A 24,240-nucleotide genomic window follows, 5' to 3' on the forward strand; every position below is an offset into this window, starting at 1 on the left:
AAATAGTTCGTTTGGATAATGCATTTAATAGTGGTTTGGCCAAGAAGGCAACATCAGTATAATCAATAAAAAGATCTGCATAATCCACTTAAAACTTAGTGGATCAAAAAATAAATTTTAAAAATAAAATCTTTCTGGAGTTTCATCTAAATTCCAATATTAAAATGGAGAAAAAATAATAGAAAAAATCCTGAATGTCTCTTGCTTTCCTTGACTATCATGCATTACCTCTTTAGGTTAAAATTCACTTGGAAAAGAAAGTGTTAGTACCAGTGACCACAACTTGCCTCTTACTTGTTACTGCATTTGGCAATTTACCTTTACAGATGCCTTTCGATTGCTGAAGAAGTAAAGGAAAATTCCACTTGTGATGGGGCACCTTGTGCTTATAACAATTAGGACTTCAACCGCTGTCATTTACTTTGACCTACCATGAAAAATCAGATATTTACTTTTATGTTACAGAGTGACATTTCTGGAAGTTATTTTAATCTCAGGAGCCTTTAAAAGTACATGTCTTGGGGTGCCTGGGTGGCTCAGTCGGTTAAGCGGCCGACTTTGGCTCAGGTCATGATTTCATCATTTGTGGATTCAAGCCCCGTGTCGGGCTCTGCTGACAGCTCAGAGCCTGGAGCCTGCTTCGGATTCTGTGTCTCCCACTCTTTCTGCCCCTCCCCTGCTCACGCTCTGTCTCTCTGTCAATACTGAATAAAAAAGCTAGAAAAAAATTTAACAAAAAAATAAAAAATAAAATAAAAGTGCATGTCTTGAAAAACTTGGAATTTGTGGTTGGACCAGATGGCCCTGTCAGTAGTCTATAAAATGAATTTTTCTCTCTAAAGTCTTCCTGCCTGTTTTAGAATTTCACCTTTATCACTTACTGGGGCCCCTGGGTGGCTCAGTCAGGTAAGCATCTGACTTCAGCTCAGGTCATGATCTCACAGTTTGTAAGTTTGAGCCCCGCATCAGGCTCTGTGCTGACAGCTCAGAGCCTGGAGCCTGCTTCGGATTCTGTGTTTCCCTCTCTCTGCCCCACCCCTGCTTGCACTCTGTCTCTCTCTGTCTCTTGAAAATGAATAAACATTAAGGAAATTAAAAAAAAAAACTTTAAAAATAAAAAAGAATTTCACCTTTACCACTTAATAGCTAGGCTATCCTGACAAGTTCGTTATCTGTTACTTCTTAGGGTTGTTGCAAAAAATAAATGTGAGATTCGAAATAAAATGTTTAGCACAGCATAAACAGGAAATGAACACTCAATAAATATGAGCCAAATTAACTTATTTAACTTCTAAGCCTGAAGGTAAAGAAACAGATAGATTCTACTCAGTCTTGTCTCATCCTTTGCCTTCATCATTTTCCTGATTCCCAGTCCAAGTCTCAATGGTCTTGACCTTCATGAAGCATGCAAACATACTCTCATCATGAAAATCAAGAGATAGAAAATCTCAAGTTAGAATACAGACTAACACCCTTACAACATCTGGCATATAATAGGAATTAAAAAATTCCGGGTCGGTTGAGCATCCAAGTCTTGATTTTGATTCAGGTCATGATCCAAATTCTAGCTCACGTCTCATTTCCCTACATCACATGACTCAAAATTTTAATTATAATGTAGGGCCAATTACAAATTTTAGTACTATCTAAATAAATATGTCAACATAAATGTTTACCTATTTTCTCTTAATTTCTCAAACATTCTCAAACTTCACCGTGCCGTTTAATAAATGTAAATACTCTACAAAGAATGAATTAACTACCTTGCTCTATAGAAGAAGATGATTTGTTTGGTTCTGTGTGTTTGTGCATACCCTCAAGTGTTTTGAAGGACAAGAAAGACATGGTAATAAAACTCCATACTTTGTCACTGGCCTTTGGACTTGGATAGGAGATATTTTCTGCCCTCAGTGGATGGCTGAGAACCAATTATTTTACAGAAAATGCTTTGAAGATTAAACTCATTAGTAATACTGAACACTGACACTGTTTAACAACTTGATTTGTGTGATATAATTTTGTTAATAAAGAATGTTCATTTTTTTAGTGCTTCTCATCTTCGCATACGTTATGACCCCAAACAGATTTTCACTGTAACTTTTGGAAATATTATATTACCACATGTGAGAATTATAAATTAAATTGTGATCATTATAAGTTAAATTCCTCCATCATGAAAACAAGGAACAAATTTATAATTATATAAATGTTTATCTTCATTATTTCCAATGTAGAAAAAGACCTAGGGTCAAAGAAGAAATTTTATTTTTAAGTCTGATTTTTTTTAGTAGTTTTGGGGAGAAAAGTATCAAGAATGGAAAATAAAACCAGCAAAATACAGAGTAAGCATTTTATCCTAACATAAAAGTATATTGGTTTGTAATCTTAAACATACTGAATAACTCACATTGCCAGGAAGAGAATCACTAGCAATGTCATTATTTTTAGCATCTAAATCTCCAGTTCTAGAAATATTCTAAATGAGAAAAGTTGGATAAGACCCAGGAGGTAAAACACTTGTAAATTTGTGGAAAAGTGAATAGATACCTTTGCAGAGAAAATAAAGGGGGGGGGGTGGTGAAGGGCAAATGCCAAAGTAGTACAAATATTAATTAATATTAAGCTTGTAATGATTGTGTGAAAATAAAGTTTAAGGAAAATATTTTTTTTTAATCTCAGTATTTTTTTTAACATTTATTCATTTTTGAGAGTGAGAGAGAGCATGAGCAGGGGAGGGGCAGAGAGGGAAGGAGACACAGAATCAGAAGCAGGCTTCAGGCTCTGAGCTGTCAGCACAGAGCCTAATGCAGGGCTCTAAGTCATGAACTGGGAGATCATGACCTGAGCTGAAGTCAGATGCTCAACTGACTGAGCCACCCAGGCACCCCATTAAGGAAAATATTTTATTGAAGATCTAAATTTCACAGAAAAGAGGTATGAAAAGCCCAAAAATGTGTCTCTTTTAATGAGAATAGGTCTGTAGCTTTCCTGTTAAAACTGTATTTTCCATAATTTATGTATGGGTACTAGAAACATCTCATATAAGCACTGTTTTACTTAAGGATGAGAAAACCTGATATTAAAGGAGAATGTATGCAACACAGTATGTTTGAATTTATTACTTGCTCAAGTCCTAGGATTGCATTAGGTTTTATAATTCACATTATTTATTGTTTAAAGAGCTTTTGACATCCACATGTCTCCTTTTGCTTGTCTAGTGATGTGCCAGTGAGAAAAACAAGCTATAACTATAGGAAGGTGTAGGTTATAGTTTGGTTTCTGTTCAAATAACTCTGTTTTCCTCTTTGTAGATTTGTTCTGGAGGTGCAAGTGCAAATCCCATGAGCTTATGTAGCCTGGCACTACTAACCTATTTAAAACCTGACTCTGTTTTTGTTTGGATTGTGTAGTCCCACATACATCACCTCTTGGTTTGTTTTCCTGAACCAATAAGAAGAACTTTTCTTATAATGTCAACTCAATCCATATCAACCCTCTAAAAAAATCATATATGTCATTCCCCATTTCGAAGAGTTTTTATTATCTGAGCTGCTAACAACATGTAAGTTGTAAGTACAAAGTTTACACTGAGAGAAAGTGGATTGAAAATATTTATTTACATATGTGTAGAATACATATGTAATGCAACTGTGATTTGGAATGCCATGGGCCTATCACAGAGTGGATACAAATATAAGTGTTATCAACTATTTAGCAAATAAATAAAAAACATTAGAATGGATAGTAAAAAGTCATGGTTAATAATGAATGTTCCGCATAAATCTCTTTTAATATTTCTTAAATATATTGGGCATTTATAATGAACCTTTCTTTAACTTGAGAAATTGTGTCTGCTTTCAAAAAAATGCCTAATTCCCATTTTGTTATAACAGTTTTTCAATTCTGATATAACAGAAAAATTAAAAAACCCTGTAAGAGATCTAAATGTCTCGGTGTGTAAGATGTTTCCCCTTTGTTACTATGTGCTCTTGGTATTTTCTTTACCCAAAGGGTCACCACCAATGGAGTGACTTCAGGCTTGAGTGTATTCTTTAGGATACAAGACTATCTTTGTAGAATGAACAAATGTTAACAAAATGAATCTCATTCTCAAAAATAAAATGTTTACATGTTGTAAGTGGTTTCCTAGAGTCACCAATATTACTAATCATGTATTATAACTTTTTAAGTTAGAACACTAATTTAGGTCACAATAACATGAGTATATTTAAGTGTAATTCAAATGATTTTCCTTTTTTTTTTTTGACCTTTTTTTTTCCAGTTCAAGATACACATTGAAAAATCAATTGGTCATTGGAAAGGATTCTTTTACAATTAAGAATTTCATTGTAAGAATATCTGCCCACATGGAGCCATGTGTCTTAAGTAAGTCATGATTGTTTTTATACAAAACCGAAAGATGAACTGCTCTGTATCTTGAATACTCAACAATTTTTTTTTTTACTTTTTCTCACAAGAATGAGAATTTCTGCTGAGCAGTATGATTAAATAGAATAAACAAAATCATAATATTTACATGTATTTTTCTCTTCTTTCTCTCTTCTCACAAGACATTCACTCCTTCCATGTTTATTTAATAGTTCTAAATTCCCAGATAATTCTCAAGTCTTTTGCTCACATGCCAATGACTGATAATTATTTAGCCATCAGTGTATTTCCCCACCGACTTCTGACAAGAGACACCTCTTCTAAACCCTAGAAAAAGATTTAGAGAGTCCACCTCAGCTGATCTTCTATGAAAGAAAGAAGCAATTAATAATTTATCTTAATGTGATTTTCATTTGAGAGGAAGATGATTTGCCACCGACCTAACATCATCTTGATATAAGAACGGAGCAGTTCTTATCTTCATTTTATTATTTATTGGTGGGGAAATTGAAGCCCAGATACACCAGAGAACAGTTAATTGGCCCAAAGTTACACTACAATTGTGGCAAAGCTAGATTCAGAATCCAAGATGGAGCTCAGATACTAATCCTAGGATGTTTTCCAAAAGATTGTTCTTTCTTCTCTCCCTTGCCATCAAGACCACAAGAGAAATATTCTTATATGTAACAAAATATGAAAACACAACATTCACATAATTATAAAATATCCATAAAGTTATCCATGTATGTTATGTACATTCTAGATAAATTGTCTCATTACCTACATAAAATTTTGGAAAAGAGACAGATAAAATAGCTTAAAAGATAAAAATTATACAAGATAGTAGAATTCATTAGGAATATGACACATAATTTCACCAGTACCAACCACTACACACTTTTAAAAACAGTCACTGCTCTGAAGACTATTTTTTTTAAGTTTTCTAAAAGAATTTAGTAATTTAAAATGGAACAGTAAATGGGCCAGATCTCAGGAGAAGAAAATCTCCTTAAATTCATAGAAAGTTGTGATTTGCATTTGGGCTCCAATAGGATGAATTTGCAAAATGGCGTTTTTGTTAGTGGTCATAATTAATATTCCTGTTAGAGCTCTAGGAACTCCAGGAGTATATATTTGTTCTTAAAAGCGGCTTAAAATCCCAAATTTTCGAACTCTCTTCTCTGGTCTACATACAGTTTTTTTTCACTGAGCACGTAGGACAATTGTACGTATCTGTACAATGTAAGTACAGGTACCTGTACTTCATGTGAGATGAAACTGGTGTCATAATAAAAAATCTTCCATTTTAACAATGAAGTATATGTCTCTCTTCGACATCTATGCCCAAACCATTCGAAGTACTATTTACGTCATTGTGGGACACTAGTAGCTTTGGTATTGTCATCTGCCTTTCGTGTGCCTATTTTCTTTTTATCATAAGTTCTTGTATCTACTAGACCATAGTGCAATAATATCCTAATACAGACTGACAAAACTTGTCCTTATGATGCACAGCTCACATTTCTATTTTTGTTTGGCTTTCGCTATTACATTACAACCACCTGTCCAGGGTACAGCATCTGATCTTATCTATTATCATAGAAAAATACTGAAGGTATGTAAGTTGCTTTGAAAAATGTTTGGATTTTCAATACGTATCTATTTACTCCTATTAATACATTGTTCAGAAATATAATAATAAAAATTGTATTCTGGATGCACCGAAAGCATCTATACAGTGTAAGAATAAAACATGCAGTCGTCTGGTCCCCCAAAAGAGAATCTCTTGTCTATGTGCTGGCTGAGGCAACACAGAACATGACTATGTCACGATTGCACTTATTAAAGCAAGTGTTCACCCTTCATTCAAGTCTGAGTAAGTTCACCTGGTAAGAATTGCAGAATCTGGGAACCGAAAAGACTACTCTATATACAGTGTTTGCTGAACACATGCATTTCTGCTGGAAACAGCAGAGTGCATTCAGCACCTCATCATGTCATGCACATAGGGACAGAGGGGACTGGAGAAGAATGCGTGATAACTGCACCATAAACAAGCAACTGACACATTTTACCCCTTTGTGACAACCTCGAATAGGTCAAAACCACGTTTCTTTCTCATGGATACAAACAATAATATTGTGCGTCAACTGAGTCAATGGCAGAACACAGAAAATATTTGCACCACTAATAGGCAAAGGCGTGGATTGCAGCTTCAAACTACCCTGCTGTTTTAGTCATTCTGATATAGTTTTACACCAATGGTTATTTTTGAAGCACGTGGCTAAAGCTTGACCATTTCTGTACTTAGGTTATGCTTACTATTCATTCACCTCTAAAAGCTTAACCAGGCTTGTGTCGTACATGGTTAAATAGAAAATTACCCTGCAATTCAATAAATGTCAGAGGTCAAGAAAAAGGACCCTCCTCGCCATGAAAGCAACTAAGTCTCAATTTCAAGGCTGATTCCTTTTACTGTGATTACCTCATTTTCTTGTGCCTGTGGTAGGTAGATGTCGTAGCGTTGCCTGGAGACATGCTCCCCTGCAAACTTCCATGATGAGTAATGGAAGTCGTGGGCACAGAGAAGGGAAAATGGAGCCCCTGGCACATCACATCTGTTCTGAGACTCCTGGATTAAAGAGGCACATCTTGTGGGCATGTGAAGAAGCTCTAATAGATATTCTAAAATATCCCTTGTTTTTATAAGTTACTTGGTTCTGCACTTCTCCAGTCTGATTGTGATAACCTGTCTTTCAGTTCTGGTGGTTTTGTTTGGGGATGCTGAGAGATCGTTAGAAAAGCTCATAAAAATGGCAACAATAGGTCAAAATATCTCCTTTGATTTTGCTGTCATCTGGTGTATATTGTGAATGTATATGTACAGATGGTCCAATAATGTACAGATTCCTGGAATCTATTTTCAACGTGATGCAAACAATAACTTCCCTGTTCCCACAATTAGATGTCATGCATGCACCAATTTAAAAGTATGCCTCTTTGATCAACTTCATAACATAGACTTTAGTCAAAAGAAAAAATTCTTCTGGGTTCTTACAAATGAACATGTATTTTATTCTCAATACATACCACTTAAGGGACTGGCTATACACAACTGTTTGTGACTTTTTTTTTTTTTAGTTGATAATAGGCACTTTCTAGGAAGAGGATTTATAACTCAAAAGACTCTGAAATTCAGTCTTTAGTAACCCCCTTTCATAAATGGATCTGCCTGAGCCACAGCAGTCTACTGTATCAACTCAGCAGAAGTCCTGCAGTAGAACTGTGTGCAAAAAAGCTTTAGAAAATTGTAACCAGAATAAAATTATAGAAAAGCAGTTATCTGAACTGAGCAACTTAACATCTACTTGTTAGTGTTTTTTTGTCACCATGTTTCATGTGTTATCCCTATAAACATTAAGAATCCTGTGTGAACAATTCTGTACCTGTGTTTCATCTTAAGTTACAGATATGCTACAAAATATTGTCTATCTGCTTACATTCTTTTTTATTTTATGTCATTATAGTTAAAATTTTGATATGAGTACTTAAATGTGTTTTGTTTGTTTCTTTGCTAAGAGCCTTTCAACTTCACCTTTGAACAAGTTTTAGAAGTACAAATTTAGAACACTCATCACATTTGGAAAACCAGCATCGCTAACATGAATTGTTAAAAGGCCCTTTTACCCTGTGGTGCAGTTTTTCTATAATAATATACACTATATTAATAGTTTCGTATTTATGGGCTTGGTAAAATCAGCTTACAAGATGGCAGCTGTTCTCCAAGACGGAGGGAGGAGGGATTTCCTTACATAAGCGTTAATGATTACTATCTAAGTATAGTGTTAAAAAAGGAGAGGTATAGTTGAGCAGAAATGCAATTCATGCACAAAACTCATAGCAATACGTTCTCAGCGTCCCCCACTGCTATCTGATTTAGGCAACAAAACAGTCATTTTGATGGAGCAGACACTGCCTGTTGGGGAAAATAACCTAACACTAAGTTACAGAAAAATATCCTATGAAAAGAGATTATAAAACGGTACCGACGGTCTAAAAGGGCGAACTCTCCCTTGGCATTAATCCAGAATTTTAACTTAACAGAACAGTGAGAAAATGACAGCTCGATATACTCAGCCTGAGATCAAATTTGTCATGGCAACATTGGCAGGTTGGACCCTGATTCTTCAAATATTACATTGCCTTGGTTAGCAAAAATCATACTTTTTTTTTGTATTAGAATAGAGATTATAAATAAATGTAAAGTGTGCATGCAGTCAACTGCATAATATACAAGCAATATCTATGTTTTAAATAATCATCTTCTTTGGCAGGCCAGAATCCAGCTGGACATGCAGTATTTACATATCAAAATCCATATGGTTTCATCATATTGAAAGCAAGTGAAAATATATATGTGTATATACTGTATATACACATGTATGTATATAGATGTATATACTGTTTTTAATATATTAACAAATATATATGTATATATATTAAAAGTGGATTTCATCTTTGTCAGATTCAGGTGACTCAGGCCTTGAAACACTAAAAATATCCTGACATGGTATTTGGGAAGGTACTTGGAGTGGCATCTGGGATTTGGGAGAAGAGGTCTGGGGCGCGCTTTTTTCTGAGAGTAGTTTTAAAATTTCTGCCACCTGCTTTTCCAGGGCAGTCATTCTGCAGCTTAGCAGCTGGATGTCCTCTTTGAGTTCATGTTTGACTTCCTGCAGTGTGGTTTGTAAGGCCTGCTCTGGGATGGGATAAAAGGGGTGCTTGGCATCAGCCTGAATAGGGCTGTGCTCCAGCGGACTTCGGGCCTCCCCGGCCTTATCCAAACGAAGGTCACTTTTTGTAATCCCACTGTCACAAGAATCTGTTTTCCTTAATGGGTTTTTGGTAACGCTGTTCTCTGAATCGCTGCCCTTGGGGTCCTCTGACAATAGCCCCATGGACTCCGCTTTCGTGACGTTATTCCAGTCTTCCTTTTTCTCCTCATGGGCGCCCATGTTATTCTTGAGTCGCAGCCATCCTTTCCCATTTCCGTTCTTCATCCTTATGGGGCTGTTGACTTTGAGACATTTGGGGTCAGCACCGCCGTTGGGCTTGAGTTCCATGGCGTCGCGGTTGTTTTGCTTGAGGGACTCACTGGTTTTCACGTAGGCCAGCGATGTCTGGATGGGTGTGATCTGTGACACGGTGACCACACTGGTGCCCGTGATGGAAGCTCCGTTCTGTAAGGAGCGGCTTTCTACCTGGAGCTGGTTGCGCTCGGGGTCGCTCTGTGTTGACCCCTGATTCCGCAGCTCCTTCTGTTGCTTGAACTTCTGGAAGAGCTTTCGGACGGGGTGGTCCACGGGAATGCTGAGGGTGACCTCATTCTTCTGCCGGAGGCGCTCCTCTTCCTCTTTCTTCACGTCACTGATTTTTCGGAAAATGATCTGTGGAGGGGGAGAGATGTTCAGAACATGATTATGAAGATAGACGAGCTTGCAGTTGCGTGCCAGGATGCTGGATGAACTTTCTTTTACTGAGGAAACCCTCCAACACAAGATAAGGTCATTTCTGAAGGGGAAAAAAGATACCCCAGTGCCATTTCTTTAACAGATGCGATACACTTAAGACTCAACATAGGAGCACTGACTAAGCTTACTTAGCTTATTTAGTCCTACTCCCTTGCATACGGAAGGCGGAATGTAATAGCTGAATAGAGATGCCTGCTGTTTAGTTTATACTCCCATTTAATAGAAAATAGGTAAATATATATGTTAGTCTATTATATGTGTGTATGCATACGCGTGTAAGGAACTATATTAAATTTCCTTACAATGCATCATTATTTTTTGTATGTTTCCTTTCATATGTGAATATATTCAAGACCATTTTTAATAACATCCTCTGCTTAGGGGGTCAAATTATGAGTTCTAGGCTATATAAAAGTACCAAAACATTAGTTTACTAGCATAGCACCTATGTGGGGTGAGAGGAGGGATTAAATTTATTTATGTGGCTCCAGAGGGCAGAACTAGGATCTGTAAGTAAAGTTCCTGAGAGACAAATACCAATTCAATACAGAATTCATTTCAAATTGCTATCTATTCACAGAATAAACTGCCTTGAACACTTGTGAACCTCAACACCACTAAAATATCCAAACAGAAGTAAGGATGTTGTCCATGTAATACTGTCACCGGTGGGAGATTGGACTCTTCAGATTTCAATATTCTTAAAATTTGTTTTTCATTGTTAGTATTCATTTTTCCCTTATCATTATTACAACCTACATACAGGATCTTCTTACCTTTTGAAGTATTATAAACAATTTTAGCATAAAGTGTTTCTCCCACTCAGACTTCAGTTGGTTGCCTCAGACCTAAGTATCATTAACCTTTTTCTGTGCATATTTCCAGAAGGTTTTTTTTTTATTAAGTTTTTAAATTCCAGTATAGTTAATGTAAAATGTTCTGTTAGTTTCAGGTGTACAATGTAGTGACTCGGCAATTGTATACATTGCTCAGTCATCATGACTAGTGCCCTCCTTAATCCCCATCCCCTACCCACCTCCCCTCTGGGAACTATCTGTTTGTTCTCTGTAGTTAAAGTCGGTTTCTAGGTTCGTCTCTCTCTGTCTCTCTCTTTTCCTTTGTTTGTTTTGTTTCTTAAATTCCACATATGAGTGAAACCATATGGTATTTGTCTTTCTCTGACTGACTTATTTTGCTTTATACTCTCTAGCTCCATCCATGTTGTTGCAAATGGCAAGATTTCATGCTTTTTTTTATGGCAGAATAATATTTTACTGTATAGATATATCACATCTTTATCCATTCATCAGTCGATGGACACTGGGGCTGAATTTGGCTATTGTAAATAATGCTGCAATAAACAGGGGTGCATGTATCCTTTGAATTAGTTTTTTTTTTTGTATTTTGAGGTAAATTTTAAATATAGAATTAAATACATAGTTAATGTGCTATTTGATAGGTAACCACAAATAAGTTAGCATAAATTTCATTTAAAATGTCTTCCGAAAATAATACTGGGAAGAATGTGTAACTCCATCAAGAGAAGTAAAAATGGTCACCTGTAAGAAATTACCACTTATATTATCAGAATTAGAAGTGAATTTAATGAGTGTGAGATTTTTTGCTCAGGTTCCTTCCGAAGAACAAAATAACTGCAGATGAGGTCTGTAAGAAAAATCCAGAAGGGAGTTATAGTAGATACAGTGCTCTCAGAATCAGACAATTTTATGGGGCTGGCAAAATTACTTACCTCATCACCCTCTCTCATTAACTTATTGGTTAGATTAGAGATCTATGTGAAGTACACGGCATATAGTAGACACTCAAAATATTCTGGTTATATCCATTGAACTCTCATAAAATCCTGTATATTTGAAACCATTTCCATTACCACTTGAAGCTTCCAGAGTAACATACAAACATTGATTTATACTAGAAACCAATACTACTGATGGTCACTGTGAACAGAAAAGTCAGGGAGATAGAATTCTCTAAGAGCATACTTTCTAAATTGAAATTGATGCACTAGATACAGCTTATCAAGTGGTAATAATCTGTATTTTAAAGTAAATATTCTCTAAATTCAATAACTGTCTATAAAGACCAGTATATCTTTCCCTCTCTAGTGGCACATGAAATTGGGTCTTTTTGAATGATGTAATACTAATCTGAAAGCCTGACATCAAAGCTCTCGCAGTTTAATTGAAAGTTTTTCAAAGGGTTGACATATTTCTTATGCCCCCTAAGTAAACAGAGCTTATGCTGACCCTTCAAGATACTAACACTCTTTAGGACGAGATAGATCCAAACATGGAAACACAAATACACAAATACCACATTCTGATTTCATCCCATTTCATTGAAAATGAGCTGAATTGCATTTCAGGAACTGACATGAGGGGACAAATGTAAATGACTGGCCACATCCTCCTTCCCACTCAACTCTGATCTTTTGGTTTGTTTTTATAAAGGTAATTCCTTAGCCTTTAGCCATAGCCTTCGTGCAATGTAATAACTGAGAGTCACCTTCACATTTGCAATAAAAAGATCTACTTCAGACTCTCAACGAGGGAAGGGAGGTAAATCGCACATGAGGATGTTAGATGAAATACAGGGCCTCCATGCAGTATTTGGGACACACTAATACTGAAAAGTCATACATCATTTATCTGAATGGGACATATTGACGTTTTAAAACATACTCATTGTTTACCTGAAATTTAAATTTAACTGCATGCCCTGTGCTTTTGTTTGCTGAATTCAGCAACGCTATTGATATGTAATAGACAAAAACATTACTATCTCTGTAGTGTCCATGTGTACTGCTGTGTGAAATTCACAGTTTTTAGAAATTACAATGAAATATTTGGTGTCCCTGGAACTGAGAATCTGGTGGCATTTTATTTGTTGGCTGTATGTTTTAAAATTTCAATATGATGGCTAATGATTGCTTACGATTATCGTGTGCCTAGCAAGTTTAGAATGCTTAGTGATTTAAGCCCATGTAAAACATCAACAAAATAAGCCTTTTGCAACTTCCCTGACCACCAGCTGGCCCCTCCACACAAACCGAGGACAAAGTGTCTGGACTCCTACTGTTAAGCTGAGAACAGAGACTCTAAATGCCAAACTACGTTGTACAAAGGGAGTCCTGTCACAGAGCCAGGCTGCTGGTCTGCAACAGGGGACAAATGAGATAGAACAAGGTTGTGGATTTTGCCACTATGAACATATAAAAGAAACTGAGAAAGAGAAAGAATAGAGGTTTGGGATATTAGCATCTGAAGTGCTGCACGTTGCTCCTTTCCCTCCATTCCCGCCCCCCCCCCCCCCCCTCCAGGGGGATAGGAGAGGACAAGGAACTAGACATAGGCCCTTGAGCTTTAGGGGCACTTGGAAACATTGAGATAGGCCCTAACTTCTCTGCTGGAGTTTGCAGAGCAGCAGGACTCACACGTTCGCTCTCTGGAGCCAACCAACATGCTGGAGAAAAGCATACACCCTCTTTGTTTCTGCCCATACTTCTGTGTGCCTGGATGGGCATCGCTAGGATCCCGGTGGGCCAGGGAACTAGAGTAGGTAGACGACTGTTATCTCAGCCCCATGGAAGCCAGATGAGGTGAAGATACTCCATGAGGTGGGAGAAGTTACAGCACTCTGTAGAACACTTGCTGGCAGGACCTTTCAGACCATTAAATATGCCACACAATAAATAGTGCCCAGTAGTTGGGTGTGGCCAGCTGAAAAGGCCAACGCTCTGAGGAGTGACCACAGCCCGCCAGATCTCACAGACAAGCCCTGGGTGCTGAAGTGGAGCCCCCTACCCTTTGCATCAGGCCCACAGGCAATCATGAGCCCAGGGAAAGTAGAAACAGGTGCAGAAGGAAGGATGGGAAGAGAGGGTCATGAGGAAATTTCTTACCCAAGCTACAGAATTTGAGCTGGAATCAAACTCAAAACAGTAATACTTGGATTTGATCAACTACTTAACCATAACCAGGCTTTTAAGCCAGAGGTAACTTTATTTTCCTTAAGTTTATTTCTTTATTTTGAGAGGGAGAGACAGAGACCACGAGTGGGGTAGGGGCAGAAGGAGAAGGAGTGAGAATTGTAAGCAGGAATTCTCTGATAGTGCAGAGAGAATGTCAGAGGGTCTAGAGACCGCGCTGTAGTGCAGAGCCTGACACAGGGCTTGAGCTCACCAACCGTGAGATCGTGACCTGAACCAAGATCAAGAGTCACTTAACCGACTCAGCCACCCAAGCACCACAAGCCAGAGGTAACTTTAAACAAAATTACTGAGTTAGAGGTTACTGAATAGATTAAATTTCTTTTATTTCTTTTGGCTTCAAAATGGAAATTATGACTTACTGAAAAAAATAATTATTAAAAGTTCGCATATAGCAAAGAAGTCACTTTCACACATGTATTATCTCATTAACTACGGTCATACTACTACTTGATATAGGGCCTAGTATTCTCATGTTACAGAAAAGCAAACTAAGACATAGAGAGTGATGTGGTTTGCCTTCCAGGTCACCCAAGGAGTAAGTGGCCAGGATACTAATCCAAGAAGTCAGATTGCAAGCAGTCCTAACCATTACACTCGACTGCAGCTCTGTAAGGTCATTTTGACACAGAGATGTGGATAGTTGAGTGGGTAAAGCAGGGGGTGGTTTCACACCCAACAGCAGTTTCACACCCAACAGATAACCCTCACCGAGCATTTGCCATGGAGAACCATCCCTGAAGGCAGTCCATTGGGCTCTGTGCTCGCTGAGTAACTGACAGCGGGGCAGGAGGGTGTTAGGGGAGGCAACCTCAAAGCGCTCCTCATTCTCAAAGGCAAAGCCAGCAGGCTTGCTTCACTCTACTTCCCTTTAAAATACATGCTGTCGGGGTGCCTGGGGGCTCAGTCGGTTGAGTGTCTGACTTCAGCTCAGGTCATGATCTCACGTTTCATGGGTTCAAGCCCAAGTCAGCACAGAGCCTGCTTCAGATTCCGTCTCCCTCTCTCTCTGCCCCTTCCCCATTTGCACTCTCTCTCAAACATTAAAAAAATAAATAAAATAAAATACATGCTGTCATTTTGTATCGTCTTGCTCTCTTCAAGGCAGCTCTTGGGTTTTCTTCTAACTTCTACTTATATTAAATATAGTATCTTTACCAAAAACAGGGGGTGGCAAGTCAAAGGACGTAATTTTCCCTGGATTTAAATGCCATTCTTGATCCCACTACTACCTGGATTCATTTGTTTATGAGGGCAGAGATTTTTGTCTCTTTTGTTACATGCTGTATCTCCAGACTTTATGACAGTGTCTGTCATATTGAAAGTCCTCAATAAGTACATGTTATTCGTTAATTCAATAATCTCTTCATATACTCAGTAAATGTATGTTTGTGAAGGTCTATGAATAGAAAATAATACAAATAGGAAGGTTTCCTACTTTTTAAAATTATTTTTCACTCTCTGGGGCGCCTGGGTGGCGCAGTCGGTTAAGCATCCGACTTCAGCCAGGTCACTATCTCGCGGTCCGTGAGTTCGAGCCCCGCGTCGGGCTCTGGGCTGATGGCTCAGAGCCTGGAGCCTGTTTCAGATTCTGTGTCTCCCTCTCTCTCTGCCCCTCCCCCGTTCATGCTCTGTCTCTCTCTGTCCCAAAAATAAATAAACGTTGAAAAAAAAAAATTTAAAAAAAAAAAAATAAAATTATTTTTCACTCTCTACACAATGAATAAATGTTATTTGTATTATTGTAATTGATCATTAATGTCTACTCTTATTTCCTCATTTGGAGGCAAATACTACATCATCTACCTCCTGGCATCCTCAGCACCTAGCCCACTACTGGGCACAAGTAGATAGTTAACAAATGCTGGCTGACTGTAATCATATTCAAATCTTTGACCCACAAATCAATCTTTAAAGAACTTGAATGAGAACCTATCTTTGATTCCATTGTAAGGATGCAATAACATCCATTAAGAACTTATTTTCCAAAAAAGAGAGAGAGGGAAATAAACCATGAGAGACTCTTATAGAGAACAAATTGAGGGTTGATGGAGGGATGTGGGTGGGAGATGGGTTAGATGGGTGATGGGTACTAAGGGGGGCACTTGTGGTGAGCACTGGGTGTTGTATGTAAGTGATGAATCACTGAATTCTACTCTTGAACCCAATATTGCACTGCATGTTCACTAACTAAAATTTAAATAAAATTTTGAAAAAAAAAAAAAAAGAACTTATTTCCCAGCTGGTGACAATACAGTGCTTTCTTTCTTTCTTTTTTTTTTTTTTTTATAATTTTTTAATGTTTATCCATTTTTAAGGGAGAGAGAGCGAGCACAGAGCATGAGTGGGGCAGGGGCAGAAAGAGAGGGAGGTACAGAATCTGAACCAGGCTCCAGGCTCTGAGCTGTTAGCACAGAGCCCTATGTGGGGTTTGAACCCATGAGCCATGAGATCATGACCTGAACTGAAGTCAGATGCTTTACCGACTGAGCCACCCAAGCACCCCAATGCCATACTTTCTTAATACAAGTATTTGGCACTAAAATTAAAAACAGAGAAATAAAAAATGAAGAGATGATTTTGTCATGTTTACAAGGTTTCAAGACTAATAATCTACTGAGGTACCATCACTGGTTGAACCATGTTGTATGTGTAAAGTATGATAGCTTTTTGTTTTGTCTTAAGTTATGAAGGATGCATTATAGACCAAGAAAATACAAGAGCAGGAGTGCCTAATGGAAGTAACTCACTGTTTTTCACAAACATTAAATGTAATAGACCCTCTCTATAAGTTCTCATAGTTTTAAAGATAACTTTATGACCCTAAACTCCAAATTTAAATAACAATGTATTTTTATTACCAAGGAGACTACATTTTATAATAAACATAGCATGGTAATTATTCTACATTACCATTACAAGCATGAGCATTTTCAAATATATTCCATTGAATCTTTCCTTTTTTTTTTTTAACATTTATTTATTTTTGAGAGACAGACACAGGCAGAGCACGAGTGGGGGAGGGGTAGAGAGAGAGACACACAGAATCCAAAGCAGGCTCTAGGCTCTGAGCTGTCAGCATAGAGCCTGACGCAGGGCTCAAACTCACAGACTGTGAGATCATGACCTGAGCCGAAGTCAGCCACTTAACTGACTTAACCGAGCCACCCAGGTGCCCAGAATCTTTCCTTTTAAGAAGTGCTTTTTACCTTTAAGTTTTTAATTATGCATATGATAAAATGGTTTCACTTTATAACTGAATGGAAAGATGGGTAAATTTTATTTAGTTAAGCCCTTTTTAAAAAGCATGTTGTCATTAAGATTTTTAAAACTTTTGCTTACTAGTCTTTGGCAATTGAAAGAATTGGCAATTCTTTGGCAATTGAAAGAATCTACAAACAATAAGCATTTCATAATTCAGTTGATTCCTATATGGGCAGTGTGTCCTATAGAAAGTAAAATATTTCCTGCTAAATAAATATGTAAGTTATGTAGATTAATTTTAACCAATTATTACATAAAAATGACAATGATTTTTCTCTAGGAAAAAAAAATTTTAATTCCCCCGAAGAAATTATTTTAGAAAATGTAAAACGATCTGAGTGTTCATAGAGCAACATATGGATTAATGTAAAAGAAAAAAATATACATGATTCTTAACATGGTATTAAATCAGCTTTTAAAATTTTTTATTTGTGTTTTTTTCTCAGTATTAATAACCTAAACCCTTGCACTTGATGTACTCTGTGTCCATCTTTTTGTGCAATGGCAAATCAAATTGCTGATGAACACCACAAAAATTAAGGACAAAAAAAAAAAAAGAAAAAGAAAAATCATGAATCAGACTATGATTCCAGCCACACATTTATTGGTAGTCACAATAGCCTGTACTGTTTCTATCAGCAAAGAGGTTTATTTCATTTAAGCTTTTCTTCTCTGTGCTTCATTATGTTCTGTGGAGCCCATGCTGGAAGGTTTAATTTATTTAAATGGTAAAAGCTTCTTAAACTTAACAGGGAACATGGCCAACTGAGCTTTCCATTTCAAAAGTAGGACATTTGATCATAAAAGTGATATCAAAATTAAATAATTTGACTGTGTACTGAACTTTGAAATCCAATAAAGGCAAGGAAAAAAAGGGTTAGAATCATTTGTTTAATGACATGGATTTCGTGTTATATAATTTGAAGGAAGATAGAGGAGTTTCCCCTCAAATGGCCCATCACTTTCCAAATCTGTGAATCTAGGGAATTGACTAGGAATTTATAGCTATATGTGATCAGGCAGAAGCTCCAGTTCATCTGACTGTTAGGGGATCTGGTTGGTTTTGTTCATTGGTTCCTTTTACTGTTTCTATAAACTCAGTTACTAATTCTAACTCTAGTTCTTTCAATCCATTCCAAGAGTATTTATTAAAACTCTCATGGGCATACCAGAGGCTAGAAGCTCATCTTAACGAAGGCCACAGTGACAGGGCTGTGTCAGATGGTCATCCAACAAATTCAAACGTGTAAAGGAAGGGTAACATGACACATCACACTCCATTTTGAAATATGGCTGCCTTGCTTTACTTGGGCCACTCATAAGTCTGTAAGCTCTTAAAGGACAAGGAATGTGTTAGAGATCTAGTTCAGCCTCTTACGTCCTAAATAAATTTTGAGAAATTAATTAATTGACAATTAAAAAAAGAGATGAGTAGAGAGGGAAAAGTAAAGGAGGGAGGGAGGGAGAAAAGGAATATCTTTTGATTTTGTTAATGTGTCAGGTAATGCCTAATGTGGATAAGGGTGGTTAAGAAAATGCAAATGCAAAATATCCTAGAATCATTAATACTATTACCGAATTGACTAATTAAATGTTCTACGCCCCATTTTTCTTTACCATATAAAAATCATTTATCTCAATTTTCCAGGTGATCATAAATATAAAAATGTATTTTCCATAAGTAACAAAACATATATTGTAAACCCCATTACTGATGTTAGCATAACTCTGAAATACAGATACTTAGTGTTTATGTTTCTATTACTAAAGGTTTTTTCATTTAAGAAAAATAATGAAAGAAGGAAGATAAAGTCTTCAAAACCAAGAAAATGGCTGTTTGCAGCTAAGGCTGACAAGATTAGATTCATTGTCTCAAATATTGCAGTAATCCAGGAATTGCCCTCCCTGCCTCAATTTCTAGTCCCATTTCCCCTTATTCCATTTTTTGCTATTGTGTATCAAATAGGATAGCATCCAAGGCAAAAAAAAAAAAAAATCACAGAATAAAATTAAAGCTCTTTAACAAGTCAGCAAGCCTTGTTATGGCTAACTATGGCTCAGTTCCACCTACCTCTCCAATCTGTTTCCTTCACTCCTCATTTGACCTCCACATACCTGCCATGCTCAATCACTTTGATATTAAGAATCATTCCCCATCAGTGATGTTGCAAATTAGTATTCTCTCTCCTCTTCACATGCTGGGGAACTCCTACTTATCCTTTAATACTCAGCTCAGCTGTGCTCTCCTTTATGAGGCAAGACCAGCTACATCATTTGTAGGGCCCAATACAACATAAAAAATCAGAGCCTATAACATGCTTAATGGTAAAATACTGAAAGCTATCCCCCTAAGATCAGGGAAGAGATAAATATGTACCAATTTGCCACTTCTATTCAACATTGCAGTGAAGGTTCCAGCCAGGGAAACTGTCGAGAAAATGAAATAAAAGACATCCAGAATGAAAAAGAATGAAAACTATCTCCATTTGAGGGTGACATGTCATGTATATAGAAATTCCTGAGAAATCCTCACAACACACACACACACACACACACACACACACACACACACACACACAGCTGTTATAGCTAATAAAGGAGTTCAGAAGGATGCAGGACATAAAATCAATATAAAATTAGTTGTATTTCTATATACTAGCTATGAGCCATCTGAAAATGAAACCAAGAAAATAATTCCATCGACAACAGCATCAAAGAAAATAAAATATTTAGGAAAAAATATAACAAAAATGTATGACTCATACACAAAACTACAAAACATTATTTAAATAAATTAAGAAGACTTAAATAAAAGACATTACGTGTTTATGGATTGGAAGATATATTGTTAACAAGACAATATTCCTTAAATTTACCTATAGATTCAATTCAATTCCTATCAAAATTCTAACTGCCAATTTTTCAGAAATTGATAAGCTGACCCTAAAATTCAGATGGAAACATAAGGGACCCAGAATAACCAAAACAATACCAAGATACAAGAATGTAATTGGAAGACTCATACTTCCCAGTTTTCAAACTCCCAGTTTTATAAAGCTATACCATAATCAAGATACTGCTATAAGAACAGACATATAGGGGCGCCTGGGTGGCGCAGTCGGTTAAGCGTCCGACTTCAGCCAGGTCACGATCTCGCGGTCCGTGAGTTCGAGCCCCGCGTCAGGCTCTGGGCTGATGGCTCAGAGCCTGGAGTCTGCTTCCTGTTCTGTGTCTCCCTCTCTCTCTGCCCCTCCCCCGTTCATGCTCTGTCTCTCTCTGTCCCAAAAATAAATAAACGTTGAAAAAAAAATTCTTTAAAAATAAAAAAAATAAAAAAAATAAAAAAAAAAAGAACAGACATATACAACAATGGAATGGAACTAGGTTTCCAAAAGTAAACCCATGCATCTATGCTCAATTGTTTTTTTGACAAGGATGATGAGGCAACTCAATGAGGAAAGATTAATGTTTTCAACAAATGGTGCTGGAATAATTGCACATCCACGAACAAAAAATGAATATGGACACCAGCCTCACACCATATACAAAACTTAATTCAAAGTGGATCAAAGACATAAATGTAAGAACTAAAGCTATAAAATTCTTAGAAGGAAACAAAGGCATAAATTTAGTGGCCTTGAATCAGGGAAAGGTTTCTTAGACACCTATATCTCAAGCCACCAAAAATAATTAAATTAACGAACTGGAATTCATCAAAATTCAAAACAAAAGTGTCAAAGGACACTTTCAAGAAAGCAAAATGACAACCTACAAAATGAGAAGAAGTATTTGCAAATCATATATTTGATATGGCTCTAATATCCAAAATATATAAAGAACTTTTATGACTCAAAAATTAAAAGACAAAAGAAAAAAATATTTTTAAATAATCAAGGGACTTGAATAGACATTTTCCAAAGAGGATATACAAATGGCCAATAGGTACACAAAAAGATACATCATTAGGGCAATGCAAAACCACAATACAATGTACTTCACATCCTCCAGGATGGCTATAATCGAAAAATAACATATTAATAACAGAAAATAACAAGTGTTGTGAAGATGTAGAGAAACTGGAACCCCCATAAACTGCTGGAAGGAATATAAAATGGTGCAGCCTCTGTGGCAAACAGCTTGGCAGTTCCTCAAAGAGTTAAACACAGACTAACAATATGACCCAGCAATTCCACTCTTCAGTATATATCCAAGAAAAATGAAAGCACTAGTACACGAATATTTGCAGCAATGTTATTCATGATAGCCAAAAAGTAGAAACAACCCCAAAATCCAGTAACTGGTGAGTCAACAAACAAAATGTGGTATATATGGATACATAGGAATATTACTCAGCCAGTAAAAGGAATGATATCCTGATACATGCTACAGCATGGATGAACCTTGAAAACATACTAAGTAAAAGAAGCCTGACACAAAAGGTCACTTTTTTTTTTTTTTACTTCACTTATATGAAACATCTGGAATAGGCAAAATTAACCAGGGGGTATATACCCATGGCCAGGGAAGGAGTGGGAAATGGGGAATGACTACTAATGGGTATGAGGTTTCTTTCTGGGGTGATGAGAATGTCCTGGAAGTAGACAGTGGTGATGGTTGCACAACTTTGTAAATATACTAAAAAACACTAAATTGTACACTTTAAGATGGTGAATTGTATGGTGTGTGAATTATAGCACAATAAAAAAGGATGCAGGGCTCCCTACTCAAAACTATTAAGAATTTAGAGAGAGCGACAGCAGAACATGAAACAGAAGCCCTTCTGTTTCAGGGCCCAAGAACAGGGCGCTTCTAAGTGCAAAGTTCTGTATGACACAGGCGAACCATCCGTGAAGCTAGCCCTGCTATGAGGCTTTCATTTACTGCCCAGGAAGAAATGGGTCCATCCTATTCTGCATCCTAACAGCACTTACTTGTTAACACTTAATGCAGGCAGCAGCAAACAAGATATTCATTCACATTACAAGTATTTGTCAAAGAGCCACCTTGTTCCAGGCTGTGTTTTGGAGTTAGGTATATAGCAGTAAGCAAAGAAAAGCTCCTTAAATATTCTATAAAATGTCAGGTGGTGATGTGGGCTACAAAGAAAAATAAAGAGTAGTTGGGTCTCTTTGAGAAAGTGCTATCTGAGCAGAGGTAGTCATGAAATGAAGACGTGGGCCATGCAGATAGCCATGGGGGGAGGGGGACCCCAAGGTGAGAGAGCACTTTACACATTTGAGGAACGATGTGAACAAAGAAGGACAAAGGAGGCAGCATTTGGTAAACCAGGAGGCCAGGGACTTTGAGTTTTAGATGTGAAGGAAGTCATGGGAGAGGAGTCACATGATCTCACTTCTATTTCAAGATGATCGCTCAGGTTGCCATGGGGAAAATAAACTGGAAAGTGGGGAGGGTAGAAGGGTATCAATTAGAAGCCTCTTTGAGTAATACAAGTGAGACATCAGCATGGGAAGTAGAAATGGAGGTAGTGAGAGGTGGTGAAATTCTGGATTTATTTTGCCAGCAAAACTGACAGGTTTGCAGAATAAGCAGATGAACAATCTGAGAGAAAAAGAAAAAAATTTATCTCTCTTTAGTCTAAGCCCATGCTTAAATGGTAACGCCATTTTCTGAGATGGGAAAGCCTAGAATGGAGTGGCCTGTAAACTAGAAAGGCAAGCTGCCCACCTCCCTCCATGCCTCAGCCCAGCCACACACATACACACATGAATATGCATGCATACAAACACATATGCCAAGAGACAAAGGAGGAGCAGGAAAAGGCTAACTGACTAAACACTCCCGTTAAAAGGGGACAGGAAAAATGGCTCAGAGACTCCGCAGTCACTGGTCCACAGCAATGATGAAGTCTGCCAGGCAGGCATTATAAGGCCCTGGCAGTGTGGTAAGTTCCTTAATTAGCCTCTGAGCCTGCTCTATAGGATTAGCTCTGTGGGATAAGCTCTCCCACCCAGTGGTCTCTGTGGCTCCCGATTCCATCTTTTCGGAGGTTCTTTTTTGTCCACAGTCCTCCATAGACAGACCTGATATGGGCCTTGGAGAGTTGCTGCTGTTTCAGGATTGAAGAGTTTCCTTGGCTCTTTCCTGCCTGTGAAAATTTGGGGGGCCTGAGTTGCAGTTTGGGGCTCATACAGTAAAAGGATATTTTAAGACCGAGCTTGTGGTTTCTTTGGCAATATATGTCTTCCCCCCACCCCCAAATTTTTATGTTTGTTTATTTATTTTGAGAGAGAGCAAGCGGGGGAGGGGCAGAGAGAGAAGGAGAGAGAATCCCAAGAAGGCTCCTCACTGTCAGCACTGAGCCCAATGTGGGGCTCGGGCTCACAAACTGTGAGATCATGACCTGAGCCAAAGTCAAGAGTCAGATGCTCAATCAACTGAGCCTTGTAAGCACCCCATTCTAAAAATTTGAATAAGTTTCTGATCTGTTTACAGTCAATTCCGTGTGTCTACAGCCTCATAAAAAGTTTTTTCGTAAATATCATTTTCAAGCCTGATTCAATTCTTTGCTTTCTTGGCCCCATGTCTCTCTCCCTTTCTCTCCCCCACCCCTCCTGCCATAATAGCTGCTACATTGAAAGCATCAGGCTTGCTGGGAGGTCACATCCATTCTCTGACCTTTGCTACAAAATTGAGTCTTAATGGACTTTTTTGTACAGTGACTTTTGAATCTTATTTCTACTTCTTCCTGTTCTCAATTCCTTTCCATATTTGCTTATAAGCCAGGTAACCCTTGTGTGGGATCACTTCTTTCTTCCCATGCCTTACTAAAAGTAACCAGTCACAACCCCCACTCACTACTAATATCATTTTCCAACCTCTTCCAAAAAAAGGTACACTATTGAAAGGCAGTCACAATTAGCAACTTTACCAAATGCTTTGCTGCCGAAAAATATTTGTCTTCATCCTTCCAAGTCTCAAATATCCATTCCCTTGCTTCTTTCCAGCCCTGCTAAGTCAATGCCATACATTTTGGAATAAGCAATGGCAGAGCCCCACTATTGGTATCGATTTAAGCTCATGTCC

General features: G+C 37.5%; 1 protein-coding gene across 1 annotated transcript in view; it reads right to left on the minus strand.

Annotated features, from left to right (window-relative positions):
- Positions 1 to 8,888: 8,888 nt before the first annotated feature.
- The window catches only part of KCNH5 (potassium voltage-gated channel subfamily H member 5), a 300,949-nt gene continuing 285,597 nt past the window's right edge, over positions 8,889 to 24,240 (minus strand). Inside the window, 1 exon segment of the mRNA XM_030320346.1 lies at positions 8,889 to 9,836. Within this exon segment, the coding sequence (XP_030176206.1) occupies positions 8,889 to 9,836 (948 nt within the window).

Source organism: Lynx canadensis, chromosome B3 (assembly GCF_007474595.2).
Source record: "Lynx canadensis isolate LIC74 chromosome B3, mLynCan4.pri.v2, whole genome shotgun sequence".
Classification (NCBI taxonomy): Eukaryota; Metazoa; Chordata; class Mammalia; order Carnivora; family Felidae; genus Lynx; species Lynx canadensis.